The 14,276-nt window shown below is 50.4% G+C and overlaps 1 protein-coding gene across 1 annotated transcript; it reads left to right on the top strand.

The window, feature by feature from the left end:
• Nucleotides 1-5,493: 5,493 nt before the first annotated feature.
• On the top strand, nucleotides 5,494-9,270 carry LOC141020726 (uncharacterized). Its single transcript, XM_073495664.1, has 6 exons — nucleotides 5,494-6,042; nucleotides 6,146-6,365; nucleotides 6,554-6,618; nucleotides 6,671-7,360; nucleotides 8,432-8,545; nucleotides 9,130-9,270. Exons 1-6 carry the CDS (start codon nucleotides 5,494-5,496, stop codon nucleotides 9,268-9,270), a joined length of 1,779 nt encoding a protein of 592 aa, XP_073351765.1.
• The last annotated feature ends 5,006 nt before the right edge of the window (nucleotides 9,271-14,276 follow it).

Below are 14,276 nucleotides of genomic sequence, written 5' to 3'. Positions count from 1 at the left end.
GTCGGAGGATGGGGCGTTGGCTATTATCTCCACTAAATAAACGTGTCGTTGTCGGTACTTGATACAATTTTCATAATAAGACATCTCTATATTGTAATGCGGCATGGTTTAGCATGTTCAGCAACTAAATAAATGTGTCGTGGTCGGTATTTGCTACAATATCTATTCTTCAAAGTCACTCTTATTTGCATTATTGTCGGTGACACTCTTATTTGCATCATTGTGGGTGATGATTTTTCAAATTGTTATATAGTGTGATGATTACGCCGCCGTGGCCGGCCTGGCGCTGCCTTTTTATAATGTTTTGTATTTTGTACTGTGATGTAATGCGGACGCCGGCTGCTTTGCTGCTTTTTTATAATGTTTTGTATTTTGTACTGTGATGTAATGCGGACGCCGGCTGCTTTGCTTTCTGTCAAATAAAACTTAGAAAAAAAATGCCCAACCACCGCAGCCGGGCCCATAGTAGCGAACAGATCATACCCAAATCAAGCCCGAAGGGGGCGACTCGGGCGGCTGATAGAGCCCACTAATAGGCCTGGCAACGGGGTCCAACGGGGCTGCGGGCGTGGATAAGAGAGGAGCTTGGTGGAGGGGGCGGAGGCAGCTATTTAAGCCGCTCCTCGCGCCCCCCGGCTTCCGAGGTGGTACTAAAGATGGCGCCCCCATTGCGCCCCACGCTGCACGCGGTCGCCGCAAGGCTCAGGAGGCCTAATTTGCGTTGTCTCGGGCCGGCCCAGTTTGGCCCAATGAAGGCACGCCGCCACTCGCCCCCTGCCCCGGCCCACGCCCACTCCCCTCCCCCGCGCGCCGCTGAACTCAGTGTTTAGTCCCACCTCGGAAGCGGGGGCCGTCGAGGACCGGCTTAAATACCTGCCTCCGCCCCCTCCACCGAGCTCCTCTCTACCTAGTACCCGCAGCCCCGTTCGACCCCGTGTCTGGGCCCATTAGTGGGCTGAATCGGCCGCCCTAGTCGCCTTCGGGCTAGATTTGGGCAGGTTCTGCCTGCTACTATGGGCCCGACAGAGGTATTTGGGTATTTTTTTTTCGAACTTGCTATTTTGGACAGAAGCAGCGGCCGGCCACATACATTTCATAACAGTACAAAGGGAATCACAGTACAAAATAGCAGCGTCGGGCCGCATTTTTTCGCAGTACAAGAAGTACAAATCAGGTGTACAAATCATCATAAAAAATAAACAGAATTTCGAAACTGCATATATAAACAGTACAAACCATCACGTAACAGTACAAATCAAGTTTTCTGGCACACATGTGCGAATAAACATAGCATAGGTTATTTAGACATGACTCGTGCGACCACTTTTATTCTTCTAACCAACCAAGCTGCTTCTCTACGCCCGATTCCTGAACAAAATATAAAAAATTGGGTGAGAAAAATATAGTCGGTAGAATCAAATTGGCAACATAACAAAACAAAAAGGTAGCAACTCACTTCTCGTTCAGACTACATGTAGCCTTGTTATGTCTACATGTAGCCTTGTTATGTCCTGAGAGACTACATAGACTGCACAAAGGACCACTTTTCTTCTCTGTAAAATCTTTTGGCCTACCATTCTTTGTAACGTCGGGGCCACCCTTCGACCGCCCCTTCTTAGGTGCACCCTTCGTCGAAACTTTCTGAGGATCACCAATACCAGGCTCAACTTGTTGTGCCTGACTTGCCTCCTTCTTAAGCATAGCATACCTTCTACTTCCTGTAAGTTCCTCCTCTGAAATCTTTTTCTGCGCTATTATGTTGTCCAGACACTTCATCAACTCGTCGAACAAGAAGGGATCATTTGCTGCAACATGAGCAGCTTCTGCGGTTTTAATGGTTATTGCACTATACCGTTCTCTCTCCAATGGCCCTGACCAACCCCATCCAAACATATCACTCTTCCGCTGCACAGGCAACCCATGTCTCGCATGTTTGGACAACCGATGCAGGACACAACACTTTGGTATTTCAGTTAAGTTCAGATGATGGAGAACAAACAGAATATGTTTGCATGGCAGCCCTTTCCGAACCATCCTAAGACAACTGCATGTAATTGTTTCTTCTGAGTTACCTGGTTCATAAACAACATTGTACCTGAACTTGTGGTTATCCTTCCATGTCACCATGAATGTCTGACGCCCAATTCCCACGAGCGTCTCAAATATCTCCAGCTGACCCATCTTATGCAAATCATCTTGGAGGATGTAGAAATTAGCAGGTGTGAATACTTTGGCGGCATGCTCCTCAAGGGCCTTATATTCAGTAACCGACGGTGGTTCCTTCTGGAATGCCTCGCAGTCATCATACGCCTCGTTCTTACGCAGGCGAACTATACAGTTCTCATAATGCACCATCAAATCAACAATTGTCATACTGTAGTCCAGGTGAAGGTGAAGGCAGGAGTTGAGGCTTTCACTCCTCTGGTTACTTCGCATACCAAGGAAAAAACCATCGGAAAGATATGAAGCTGCCCAAAGTCTCCTCTTCCTGTACATCCTGTCAAGCCACTCTTCAGTTCTATCCGTCTTCCACTTATCATAGAAAGCTTTCTATCTCTGCTCAAAGTTCGCTTGAGAGGTGGCATAGTACATGAGCGATCTGAACTCATCCAGTGACTTGTAATGCAGGTGCCTCTGCATATTTTTCTCGATATGCCAGGAGCAAAGACGATGGAAAACATCTGAAAGGACAGTCCGAATAGCCCGGATCATTGCAGCGTCACCATCTGTGATTATTGACTTTGGCTTCACCTGACAGTTTGCCTTCATAAATGTTTGCAGCAGCCACACGTATGTCCCTTCCGTCTCGTCAGCAATGATGGCACAACCAAACACTGTGGTGCAACGGTGGTTGTTAACTCCGACAAAGGGGACGAACGGCATACCGTATCTGTTCATCTTATACGTGCTATCAAACACGACCACATCTCCGTAGTCCTGATAGTCCCTCCGCGACTGTGCATCGCACCAGAACATACTCTTCAGTCGCCCTTCCTTGTCACGCACATACTTAAAAAAAACACAGGGTCCTTCTCCTTCCTGCTCCTCATAATGCCAACTGCCGTCTCTGCATCACCCTTTGCAATGAGCTTCATTTTTTCTCTGCAACAAAGATTGTAAATGTCCCTCATGATAAGCCCGCACTTATCGTACGAACCGTATCTGCTGATGAAGTTATCCATTATAATATGCTTACTTATCCCGGCCGCTTCCATCGCCAATATCTCGGCCCTCTGGCCATCTCCAATCCGTCTGTGTGACGACAAAAAACAAACCTCGTCGGGCCGAGCCATCGCGTGGTTGTGATCATCCACGAATGATGCGACGAACCAAACGTCACGTTCTCTGTCCAGCTTCACCACCATATGTGCACCGCAGTCGCAACGTGTCTCCGTTCTAGCCTGCGCTTGCGGCCCTCCATGGTTATGAACTTGCTCTGCCTTCTCCCTGCCCTGGAGCAAAGAAACCGCCGGTACCATATCATTCCCGAAGCACCTCGTTTCACCTTCTGTTTCCTGATGCTAAACCCGTGCTCTCTGGCGTCATTGTTGTAGAATATGTATGCATCCCCTTGCGACCGAAAGGTCATAGCCATGACCTTCCAATGTGTCTCAAGCATCTTCTGCTGCCTTTGAGCCTCCTCAATATCAATCTCTCCCTCATCGTGATCAACGCTAGGACCATCTGACTCCTCCTACAACATTCATTTGAAAATATATATGTCAATTACTATCATTCAAATCATAGTATTGATCGATGTACAACATCTATCAACTAACATGGCTCAAGTTATCTGCAAATGATTCCTGCCAACTATGTTGCACATTGTCAACATCCACATCTTCCTGCAAATTTGTACACAAAGATATATAGTTAGCCATGCCATACCTTGCAAATTCAAAAATAAAATCAAAATATACGCCACTTACGTTTTCACTATTTGCGTCATGTTCATTATTATGAAAATCATCCGGAGGTAAGATATCATATGACGAGACGGAATCATTGTCGCTGCTGTCATCATCTTCGTTCAAATTTTCGTTATCAGTCTTAGTCACCTTATCAGTATCATTCTCGTCCCTCCTGAATGCGGATTTTTTCTCCATGTCAACACGCCTAACTCACAGAACTGCAAAACATTTGAAGTGTTGATTACAACAAGGACAAAAACTCATGTTGGTTTGCAAAAAAAGAGAAAGACGTGTAATCCATGAACCGAGCAGCTACCATGAATTTTTTCTTAATGCAATGGTTCAAACAACACTTTTTATTGTTGTGTGAAACAACTAGTTGAGGTTGCCCAGAGGTGTGTGCATATTGTGTGATGTCGTCATGAAAAAAATATAGCGTTCTTTAAATTAAGCCTGCCCTCCACTTACATCCTAGATTCGCCACTTAACTAGCCCTAACTTCCATCCATCATGCCCGCTAGGTTTAGATGACAAACCTTGCCCCGCGGTGTAGGCGTCGCCGGCGTTCGATGAAGGCAGCTGTCCCCGCCTTGAATCTAGCAGCTGGCGACGTGCACGACGAGCCACCGGCCGGATGTTTGGCCGGATCCGCGACGGGGGGTGGGGAGAGTGGTGTGGAGGCGGCGTGGCATGTCGGGACCTTCACGTCCGGGCGGTGGATGATGACGGTGAGATGCGGCGACGCACGCTGTTGGGACGGCGACGGCGGCGTCTGACGGAGTCGGACGGCAGCGTCGGACGGGGTCGGAGGGCGGCGATCCGCGGCGGCGGCGATCGGATGGGGCGGGCGAGTAGACGGGGTGGGCGGGCGAGTACACGGGCCTTCACGTCCGGGCGGTGGACGATGACGGTGAGATGCGGCGACGCACGCCGTTGGGACGGCGACGGCGGCGTCGGACGGGCTCGGACGGCGGCGGCGGACGGGGTCGGAGGGCGGCGATCCGCGGCGGCGGCGATCGGATGGGCCGGACGAGTAGACGGGGTGGGCAGACGAGTAGACGGGGTGGGCGGGCGAGTAGATCGTGCTGGTAGTTTGTTTGTGTTTTTTTTTGCATGCACGCGGTCTACGTACGCCATCCACAACTGTATAATACGAGGTGGGCATACCCTTCTTTCGTACGCTTTGTTGGGGGTCTACCGAAGCAAGCCCCTAGTACTTATTCTCCCTAACGCAACTCTTATCTCTCGCCCACTTCGATTTTGCTCGTCTTCTGCTAGCTGCAGCCGGCGGATTATCGCCTGATCTGTCCCTTGTCCGGCAGATTACACATGTAAGTTCCACTTCTTCTAATTTAGCCTTACTCTCGCGCACCTAAAGTGTGCGCTTAGCAGCATGTGTTTGTCTTTAATCCAATAGTACCCACACATATAGCTATGTACATCACTCGATGCAGAGACTAGAGACTATCCTCCTTTTCAAATGCAAATAAATAAATAAATAAGGTAGTACCCACACCGCTAGCTTGGAAATACTGAATTCCGAGTACTTAACCCTCGCGTTGTGTTGTTGTATCCATTCTAGATGGCAGGAGGAGTAGAGGTTTTAGTGGTGTTTTGGAAAGAATGGGGGATCCAAGCGCTGGTGCTGCTAAGCTTCGCGCTGCAGGTTATTCTCCGCTTCTTGTCGGATTTCCGTCAGTGCAGAGATTCAGCCGTGCTCAGAGCCATCATTTGGCCAGCGTATCTGTTGGCCGACACGACAGCCATATACGCTCTGGGCCACATGTCTGTGACTAGCTGCAGTAGCAGCAAGAGGTCGCTGGAGCACCGGCTGATGGCGTTGTGGGCGCCGTTATTGCTGCTGCACCTTGGCGGGCAGGACAACATCACCGCCTACTCCATTGAGGACAACCGGTTGTGGTTGCGACATCTACAGACTTTCGCGGTGCAGGTGCTGGCAGCTACCTATGTCCTATATGAGTCCTCCGTCGTGGCTCGTCAGACCTTGCTCCGTCGGGCTGCAATTCTTATGTTTGTGGCTGGTGTTCTTAAGTACGGGGAGAGAGTATGGGCGCTCAAGTGCGCTAGCACTAGTAGCCTATCTTGCAAGAATTACAAGAGTTTTGGCAGGGTGCGTATTGGAAATACAAAGACATGCATTGATGGGTGCATATGGCAGAGGCTCGGTGATGTTAGCTCACTCGCTACTAAATATCCCTAAACATTTGTTGAAGGGTCCGTTGCCTCTTATAGCTCTTCAGAAGGGAGTTACAGAATTTCATTGGAAGGGTATGTACCAGGTGGCCGAGGTGCAGCTCTCGCTCATGTACCAGGTCTTTTACAGCAAGGCTCCAGTGATCCACACATGGTACGGGCGCTGCATCCGGGTCATCTCGCCGATGGCCATTCTCACTGCATTCCTGACATTCCGTCGATTCTGTCAAACAGATGGTGGTAACTTCAACATAGTAGATGTCGGTGTCACGTATGTTTTGTTGGTAGGCGCCGTTGTCCTGGAGATCACATCAATGTTGAGAGCCATGTACTCGGAATGGGCACAAGCCGACATGTCCAGATGGGAAACTCATCTAGATGGTCGCGATCCTAAACCTGTAGTTATGTTGTTGTTGTTTGGTCTTCAGCTTGTGCTTTGCTTGCCCAGCTATCTTGTGAGATGTGCAATGTTGAAGGCAGGACTGCCAGCAAGGTATTGGTCAGGCTCCATGGGACAACACAATTTTATCCACATGTGCACTCAGAGCAGGGACAGTCGGAGCAGCAGAGTTGCGAGATGGATGGGACGTGAGGACTGGTGGAACACACTGGTCTACACGTCGACCATCCCAGTCCCGGCAGATTTGAGCCAATTACTAGAGAAACAACTGTTGCCCATGCATATTCGCTACCAGACCTCTGGCCGAGATGACATCAATAACTCAAGGGGCCGGGTGGCCCTGAAAAGGATGGGAGTATCGCAAGAGGAACTGGCCTGCTGGAGCGTGGACATCGAACTGGATGAGAGCATCCTCGTGTGGCACATTGCCACTCATGTCTACCTCAGCTGGTACAATGCGACAAACTCACACCCTCCGGCTCTGGCTTCAACAATCGAGGTGCTCTCCAACTACATGATTTTCCTGCTTGCGGCACGTCCCTACATGCTGCCCGACAATATTTGTCGCCAGAGCTATGTGGAGTTGTGCAACAAGGTGATCAATCAGCTCGAATACAGCTCGGCCGATGATCTGGTCAGCTTACTACGGCAGCAAGGGGAAGCACTAAAGACCATCGGCCCTTGTGAGAGCCCTCCTGAGATTGCTAATACAGAGGAAGAGAATTCAACATTTGACAGAGTATGTCAGCTTAGTTCAAAACTGATCCGCAAATCTGTTGCAGGTGCTGACATGCTGGACCTCATCTGGCAAGTGTGGGTGGAGATGCTATGCTACGTTAGTTACAAGTGCAGCGCAGACTCCCATGCCAGACAGCTCAGCAAAGGCGGAGAGATCACCACTGTCATTGCTATTCTAATGGAATACATGAGATCGAATATCTTCCATTCCAGACTTTCAGTGCACCTGAATATACTAGACTGCGACATATGCTAATCGATAAAACACTTGCAGTACTACTATTAGTCTGTTCAATCTCAGAGTCTTCACCGCAGAACTACAGCAATTACGGTATTACGCTTAGCCACCTATTGTAGTGTTAGTCGTGCTGGAATTGAACTGACGGCAACATGCATGCATTCAGTGGGATCACGTGAAGTTCAGTCAGCACAAGCAGTGGTTGGTAACACGATATATTTTCAGATGTGTTTGAAGTCATCGAGAGAATGAAAAAGATATTAATCACGCCCTTAATTTGTATACTCTGATATTGTTTGCTGCCTTTTTGGGAGCTGCAACCACTACAGGAAATGCATTGAAAGCAAACTACTCAATATACTCGGCTAGCACTATTAGAAAAAAGGTTATAGGCAAACGCTTACTAGTAACGCGGGTTTATGCCCCTCGCTACTGCTACTTACTAGTAGCGCGGGTTTTTACCCCTCGCTACTACTAAGCGGTCTCTACCGTGCCCCCTCGGGACATGCCATAGTAGTAGCGAGAGGTATAAGCCCGCGCTACTACTAAATTGATAATAGTAGCGAGGGCGATAAACCCACGCTGCTACTAACTACATGGTTTTTAAAGAGCCCTGAAATCCCCATCTCCTTCCCCAAATCCTTTCTCTCCCCCGTCACTCTCCCCCCTCTCTCTTCATAGGCTCTCATATGGACCTCCTACGCATGCGCGCCTCCTCCTCCATGGCGCCAAAAGAGGACGACGCCTCGCGCCGCCGGCGTCCCGGAGCTCGCCGGTCTTCCCCGCATCTCCGTGCCACCACGCCGGAGCACCTCACCACTGGCGACCAACCCCGCTGCTACCTCCATCTCCTTCCTCTCTTCCTTGTTTTTCTTTTTCTCTCTCTCTCCCTCTGGTTTGACTCACCCTCCCATGTCCTTGCCTGTGCAGGTCGTCACCATGGACGACCAGGAGTTCGCTGCCTTGGCTGCGAAGAGAATCCCCATGCCACTGCCTTGCCCGGCCATGGATACGTACACTCTGCAGCAGCCGGCGCCGGCACTGGTCTGCCGCTGCCTTGCTCAGCCATGGATATGTACCCTCTGCAGTAGCCGGCGCTGGATCTGGTCTGTCGCTGCCTTGCTCGGCCATGGATACGTACCCTCTGCAGCAGCCGGCGCTGGATCTGGTCTGCCGCTGCCTTGCTCGGCCATGGATACGTACCCTCTGCAGCAGCCGGCGCTGGATCTGGTCTGCCGCTGCCCTTCCACAGCTCCGGCAACCCCTGCCATCGCTGGATCTGGATCGAGATTTTTTTTTTTGAAATTAATAGTAGTAGCGCGGGTGACACCCACGTTACTACTAATTAACGTAGTAGTAGCGCGGGTCCGCGCTACTATTACAAATTAGTTGTAGCCGCGCTACTACTAGGCTTTTTCCTAGTAGTGTATAAGGCCGATAAAACACTTGCAAACATCTCGTGGTTGGCAACTGGGTGTAAGCCGAGTGTTTGCTATCACGTACTCAGTTAGTGTCAAATAGGGATGCTTGGCAGCATAAAGCATTTTGACGACCAGACTGTGTTGTCGGTGTTGCCATGTGGCACCTGCACATAAGCTGAGTGGTTTTCTTAAACACTCGGCTTATAGGAAGCCGAGTGCCACATGGACACCGTCACACCGGTAAGCCGATTACTCACCAGCAGCACACGCAGCTTCCTGCAGCACCTTTACCAGAACATCGGCCCTCCTGAGACTGCTGAGAGCCTGAGACAGAGGAAAAGTATTTGACAGAACTATAGGCCCTCCACATCAAAGTCTCCGCCGCAGAGCTATATTATTCTCTTTCCGTTTTTATGTCAAAGTTGAACAGAACTGTGAAACAATAGACATGACAGCAGGTACTCTTGCATTTTGTCAATATATAAGCAACAAATAAGAAGCCTTTTTCCTGCTACCGGGTGGGTACTTACCTTCCATGGCATCGATCATTGATTTGTGTGTGGGATCGCTAGCTTCAAATCAGGTAGGCAACAAACATGAAGCCTTTTCCCTGTAAATCGGTCAGCAGGCGCTCTCCGAAGCCAGCTAGATCTGCTTGCCACCATGGCCCCCGCTTGTGTCGGCGCTCTCCACCGGAAGAATGGTCTGCGGGAGCAGGATGGATAAGGAAAAATGCAAGAGTGGTGAGCGTGTATTGTGTCGAACAGGTTGCAGGCAGGCATGAGCAAACGGTGGGTGACACAAGCTAGTAATTGTAAACCATATCGGGTTTGTAGACACTGTGGACCACGATCAGGGAGACGACCACGATCACCGATGACCAGGCCGGCGACGAAGTCCGCGTTCGCAGCAGCCGCCCGCCCGCTCACGTTCATCCTTGCTAGAGTATGTAACAAAAAAATTTGCCAAAATTACCACAATTCGCAGCCGCCGGCCGCTCGCTCGGTTCATCTTTGACATGGCAGCTCGTGCCTCGTGCTCCGGCACCCTTCCTCCCCTCGTCTGGCAGGAGCCATGGCAGCTCATGCTTGGGCACGCATAGAAGCTACCACTATTAGGGAAAACCCTAGTAGCAGCGCTTGATATATGCATAGCAGTAGCGTTGGGTCAAGCGCTACTGCTAGCGCACTACATCTAAGTTGTAGCAGTAGCGCTGCCCCTACCAGCGCTATCGGTAAGTATTGTTAGCAGTAGTGCTTCCTGGACCAGCGCTACTGATAAGGTCCACAGGAAGCGCTGCTGCTAATCCAGCGCTACTGCTAGGTGCTTTCCAGCGCTACTACTAATGTTCCTGCTTTCAGCAGGTATTTGTGTTGTATTTATATAGACTCTATACAATAGTTTCATCAGATCATAGTAAACATACACTATTCTCATCATATCATAGACGTACAGTAGTCTCGTCATACCATCATCATCATCATCATCATTCAACACAAATATCATTAAATCTCGAAAATAGTGATACACAAGTGCGATCATGTCATGTCTCGAATAAGTGCAACTGCATGGTCATCGCAAACACACAAGTTTAATCATCTCTATCTAAACTATGATGTAGAAGAGAAGAGCGATCAACATGAGCAAGAGCGCGACTATGTAGTACCGGCGGTTCCGCCCTGCTCATGCTGGAGTGTCCACCTCAAGTAACTACTTTCCGCTTCGGCTCTGCTGTCGAACCCTCTGTGGCTAGCACCCGGGTACCTGTGCACCTGGGCCTGAGCGGCTGGCCAGTGGTCGTAGACTCCTGGAACCCTCCCAACGTACACGACATAGTAGCCCTTCGCCATCTCTGATCTATGTACCTGCATCGTGAGTTGATGAATTGAACGATAATATGCAACATAATGTACTTAAGAAAACAAGGAGGCATAATTAGTAAAATACAAGCAACCAATAGTAAACATAAATGACGAAGTTCCTCATACCCAAACTAATTAACTAGAGCGATCTACGCTAGTTCAGGACCACGGTTTAGTTACATCACATAGTTTCGCCGTGCATAAATTCAAAGTTTTGCCATAGAAAGACAGTAGTGACACATTGTCATCAACAATCAGTCCTCCATGTCGGCGGTCAATCTTCATAGTCAGGGGGGAAGCACCCGAGCTTCTTGAAAGGCTTCAGGTCCAGACGCTGAGCGAGTAGCAGTGCTCGAACATCTTCCCGCATGATTGGCCCATGGTAGAACATCCCTATTGGTTTGAGGAACTACTTCATGATCACTTGGGCAAGTTCACACTGTACGTGATAAAACTCAGCTCTGATTCGATGATCTGGTGTCCTTCCTATGCTTGTGGCCCAGCTGACAATCTCGACATCGTTGGTAGTAGGTGACATGCGAAGGCGTTGATTATCCCTTCTATACTCGAGCAGGTGATGCATGAGGTAGAATCCATCAGCCATACTGGTGTGCGGTTGCTGGATGCAGCAGAAGTCGGTCTTATGACCGAAAGCCAGCTCGCGATTCCTATACTTTTTCACCTTGATATATCCACCAGACAGGCTGAAGGTTAACAGGGCACTATCGAGAACACTCTTTATGTGCTTGTAATCCTTTGTGCTGAGGTTCTTCGATGAGTCCAAGTACATCGCATGGGAGTATTCCGGGTACAGAGCGATGAGGACGGCGCCCGCTCCCCCCCCCCCCCCCCGTTGCGCAAATTAAGTACACCTCAAATTAGCCTCCATGCTTGCAAAGGAATGATTAACACTTACGAAAGGATATGTGCGGATGACTTACGTGGGATGATAAGGCACGAGAATCGCTTCCTTGTCCTTATTAGCAATCATGAATTCGCCGAGGTACTTGCTCGCATAGTCACGGTGCTCTTTGCAAACTGCCAAGAAGCTCTCGTGCATATAGAACGGGTCCGCGACGCAGATATATTTGATGTTCTCGACCCTGATGAAGTAGTTCAGATACAGCGAATACATGCGGTTGAACTGGAAATCCAGCTTAGTCATGTGGAACATGGCGTAGATGTAGTCAAATCACAGGATGAACTTATTCGCGGGCCATCTCTCGACGTACAACCTCCCACCCGGCACGTGAGCCACGTAAAGCGGGTATCCTGGTTTTTCTGTGACCAGAAGGCTTTTCTCTCTGGCTAGCACATCTTCATGGAGTCTCCTTAGATCACTGTTCAGTATGTGCTCTAGCGCTTTCGCAGGTAGGATCGGTTGGCCGGTGACATGGAAGCGCTGCGCACCTTCGACATGTATTCTGTCTACCACCCGGGGCTCCAGAGGCGGCTGTCTGCTTGAAGCAGCTCTGGCTCCTTTAGGGCCTTTCTTGTCCGGTCTCCTCCTTTGCTTCTTGGTGGGTGGCGGTAGTGAGCCCACCATACCTTCCCTAACCACCACCCCCAGTGTCGTCGGGCTAATCAGTGGACGGGCCTCGGGGGGTTGCTGGGTACAGGCGGCATCTGGAGGCGTCTCCTGCGAGGATCGCTTGAAGAGAGACTTTTTGCATTCCGCCTTAGGACGTTCCAGCTCCGGCAAATCAGGCAGCATCAAGTCATCATCTCCACGCTCATAGCCTGAGTCTTCGCCGTCCTGAGCCATCAATCCTCCATCATCATAGGCGGTATTGAAATACTTGTCTGGGTCATCATCATCATCCTCCATGTCATCATCAACATTTGCTTCTTTAACAACGGGGGCTACATCATCTGGCACTAATGGAGGCTCTCCCTCGCGTCGTCCACTATCACTCGCCACGACAGGTGCAGGTAATGTGGTAGGTGGGGTGGTGTTCATACCTTCTTGAGCAGGTGGCGTTGGCGTGATACTAGGCGCCTCGAGACGAAGAAGAGACTTCGGCCAAGGCAAGAACCATCCCTTGCATGCGCCAATCATCTTAGGGGTCTCGTTGTCATCGACTGGTACCGGAGGAGGAAAATCCTCGAAGCTGGCAAAGACACTGGCCACGTTAACCTTGAAGACGCCATCGGGCATCTCTCGGTTGTGGAACATGCAGTCCTTCGGCTTCACGATCGTTGCCTTTCCCACGACCACCTTCTGGCCCTTGATGTTGTAGATGTTGGGGAATGTAGCAGAAATTCAAAATTTTCTACGCATCACCAAGATCAATCTATGTAATAACTAGCAACGAGACAGAGGGGAGTGCATCTTCATACCCTTGAAGATCGCGATGCGGAAGCATTGCAAGAACGCGGTCGGTGGAGTCGTACACCTAGCGATTCAGATCGCGGCCGAATCCGATCTAAGCACCGAACAACGGTGCCTCCGCGTTCAACACACATGCAGCCCGGTGACGTCTCCCATGCCTTGATCCAGCAAGGAGAGAGGGAGAGGTTGTGGCAGACTCCGTCCGCAGCAGCACAACGGCATGGTGGTGATGGAGGAGCGTGGCACTCCAGCAGGGCTTCGCCAAGCACTACGAGAGACGAGGAGGGAGAGGGGTAGGGCTGCGCCAAGAGAGAGGTAGACTCATGTCCTCTGCAGCCCCCAAACCCCCACTATTTATAGGGGAAGGGGAGGGGCTGCGCCCCCATCTAGGGTTCCCCTCCTAGGGGTGGCCGCCAGCCCTAGATGCATCTGGGGGCGGCCAGAGGGGGAGAGAGGGGGGGGGGCGCACCCTAGGTGGGCTTTAGGCCAATCTGAGCCTAGGGTTTTCCCCCTTCCCCCCTTCCCTGCGCCTTGGGCCTCTTGTGGGAGGTGCACCAGCCCACCTAGGGGCTGGTCCCCTCCCACACTTGGCCCACGCAGGCCTCCAGGGTTGGTGGCCCCTCCCGGTGGACCCCGAACCCCTCAGGTGGTCCCGGTACGTTACCGATAATGCCCAGAACACTTCCGGTGTCCAAAACGGGACTTCCCATATATAAATCTTTACATCCGGACCATTCCGGAACTCCTCGTGACGTCCTGAATCTCATCCGGGACTCCAAACAACATTCGGTAACCACGTACATCTATTCCCTATAACCCTAGCGTCATCGAACCTTAAGTGTGTAGACCCTACGGGTTGGGGAATCATGCAGACATGACCGAGACATATCTCCGGCCAATAACCAACAGCAGGATCTGGATACCCATGTTGGCTCCCACATGTTCCACGATGATCTCATCGGATGAACCACGATGTCGGGGATTCAATCAATCCCGTATACAATTCCCTTTGTCAATCGGTATGTTACTTGCCCGAGATTCGATCGTCGGTATCCCAATACCTCGTTCAATCTCGTTACCGGCAAGTCACTTTACTCGGTCCGTAATGCATGATCCCATGACTAACTACTTAGTCACATTGAGCTCATTATGATGATGCA

Source organism: Aegilops tauschii, chromosome 3 (genome assembly GCF_002575655.3).
Source record: "Aegilops tauschii subsp. strangulata cultivar AL8/78 chromosome 3, Aet v6.0, whole genome shotgun sequence".
Lineage (NCBI taxonomy): Eukaryota > Viridiplantae > Streptophyta > Magnoliopsida > Poales > Poaceae > Aegilops > Aegilops tauschii.
Note: the sequence above shows the minus strand (reverse complement) of the source record. Positions and strands in the feature narration are given on the sequence as shown.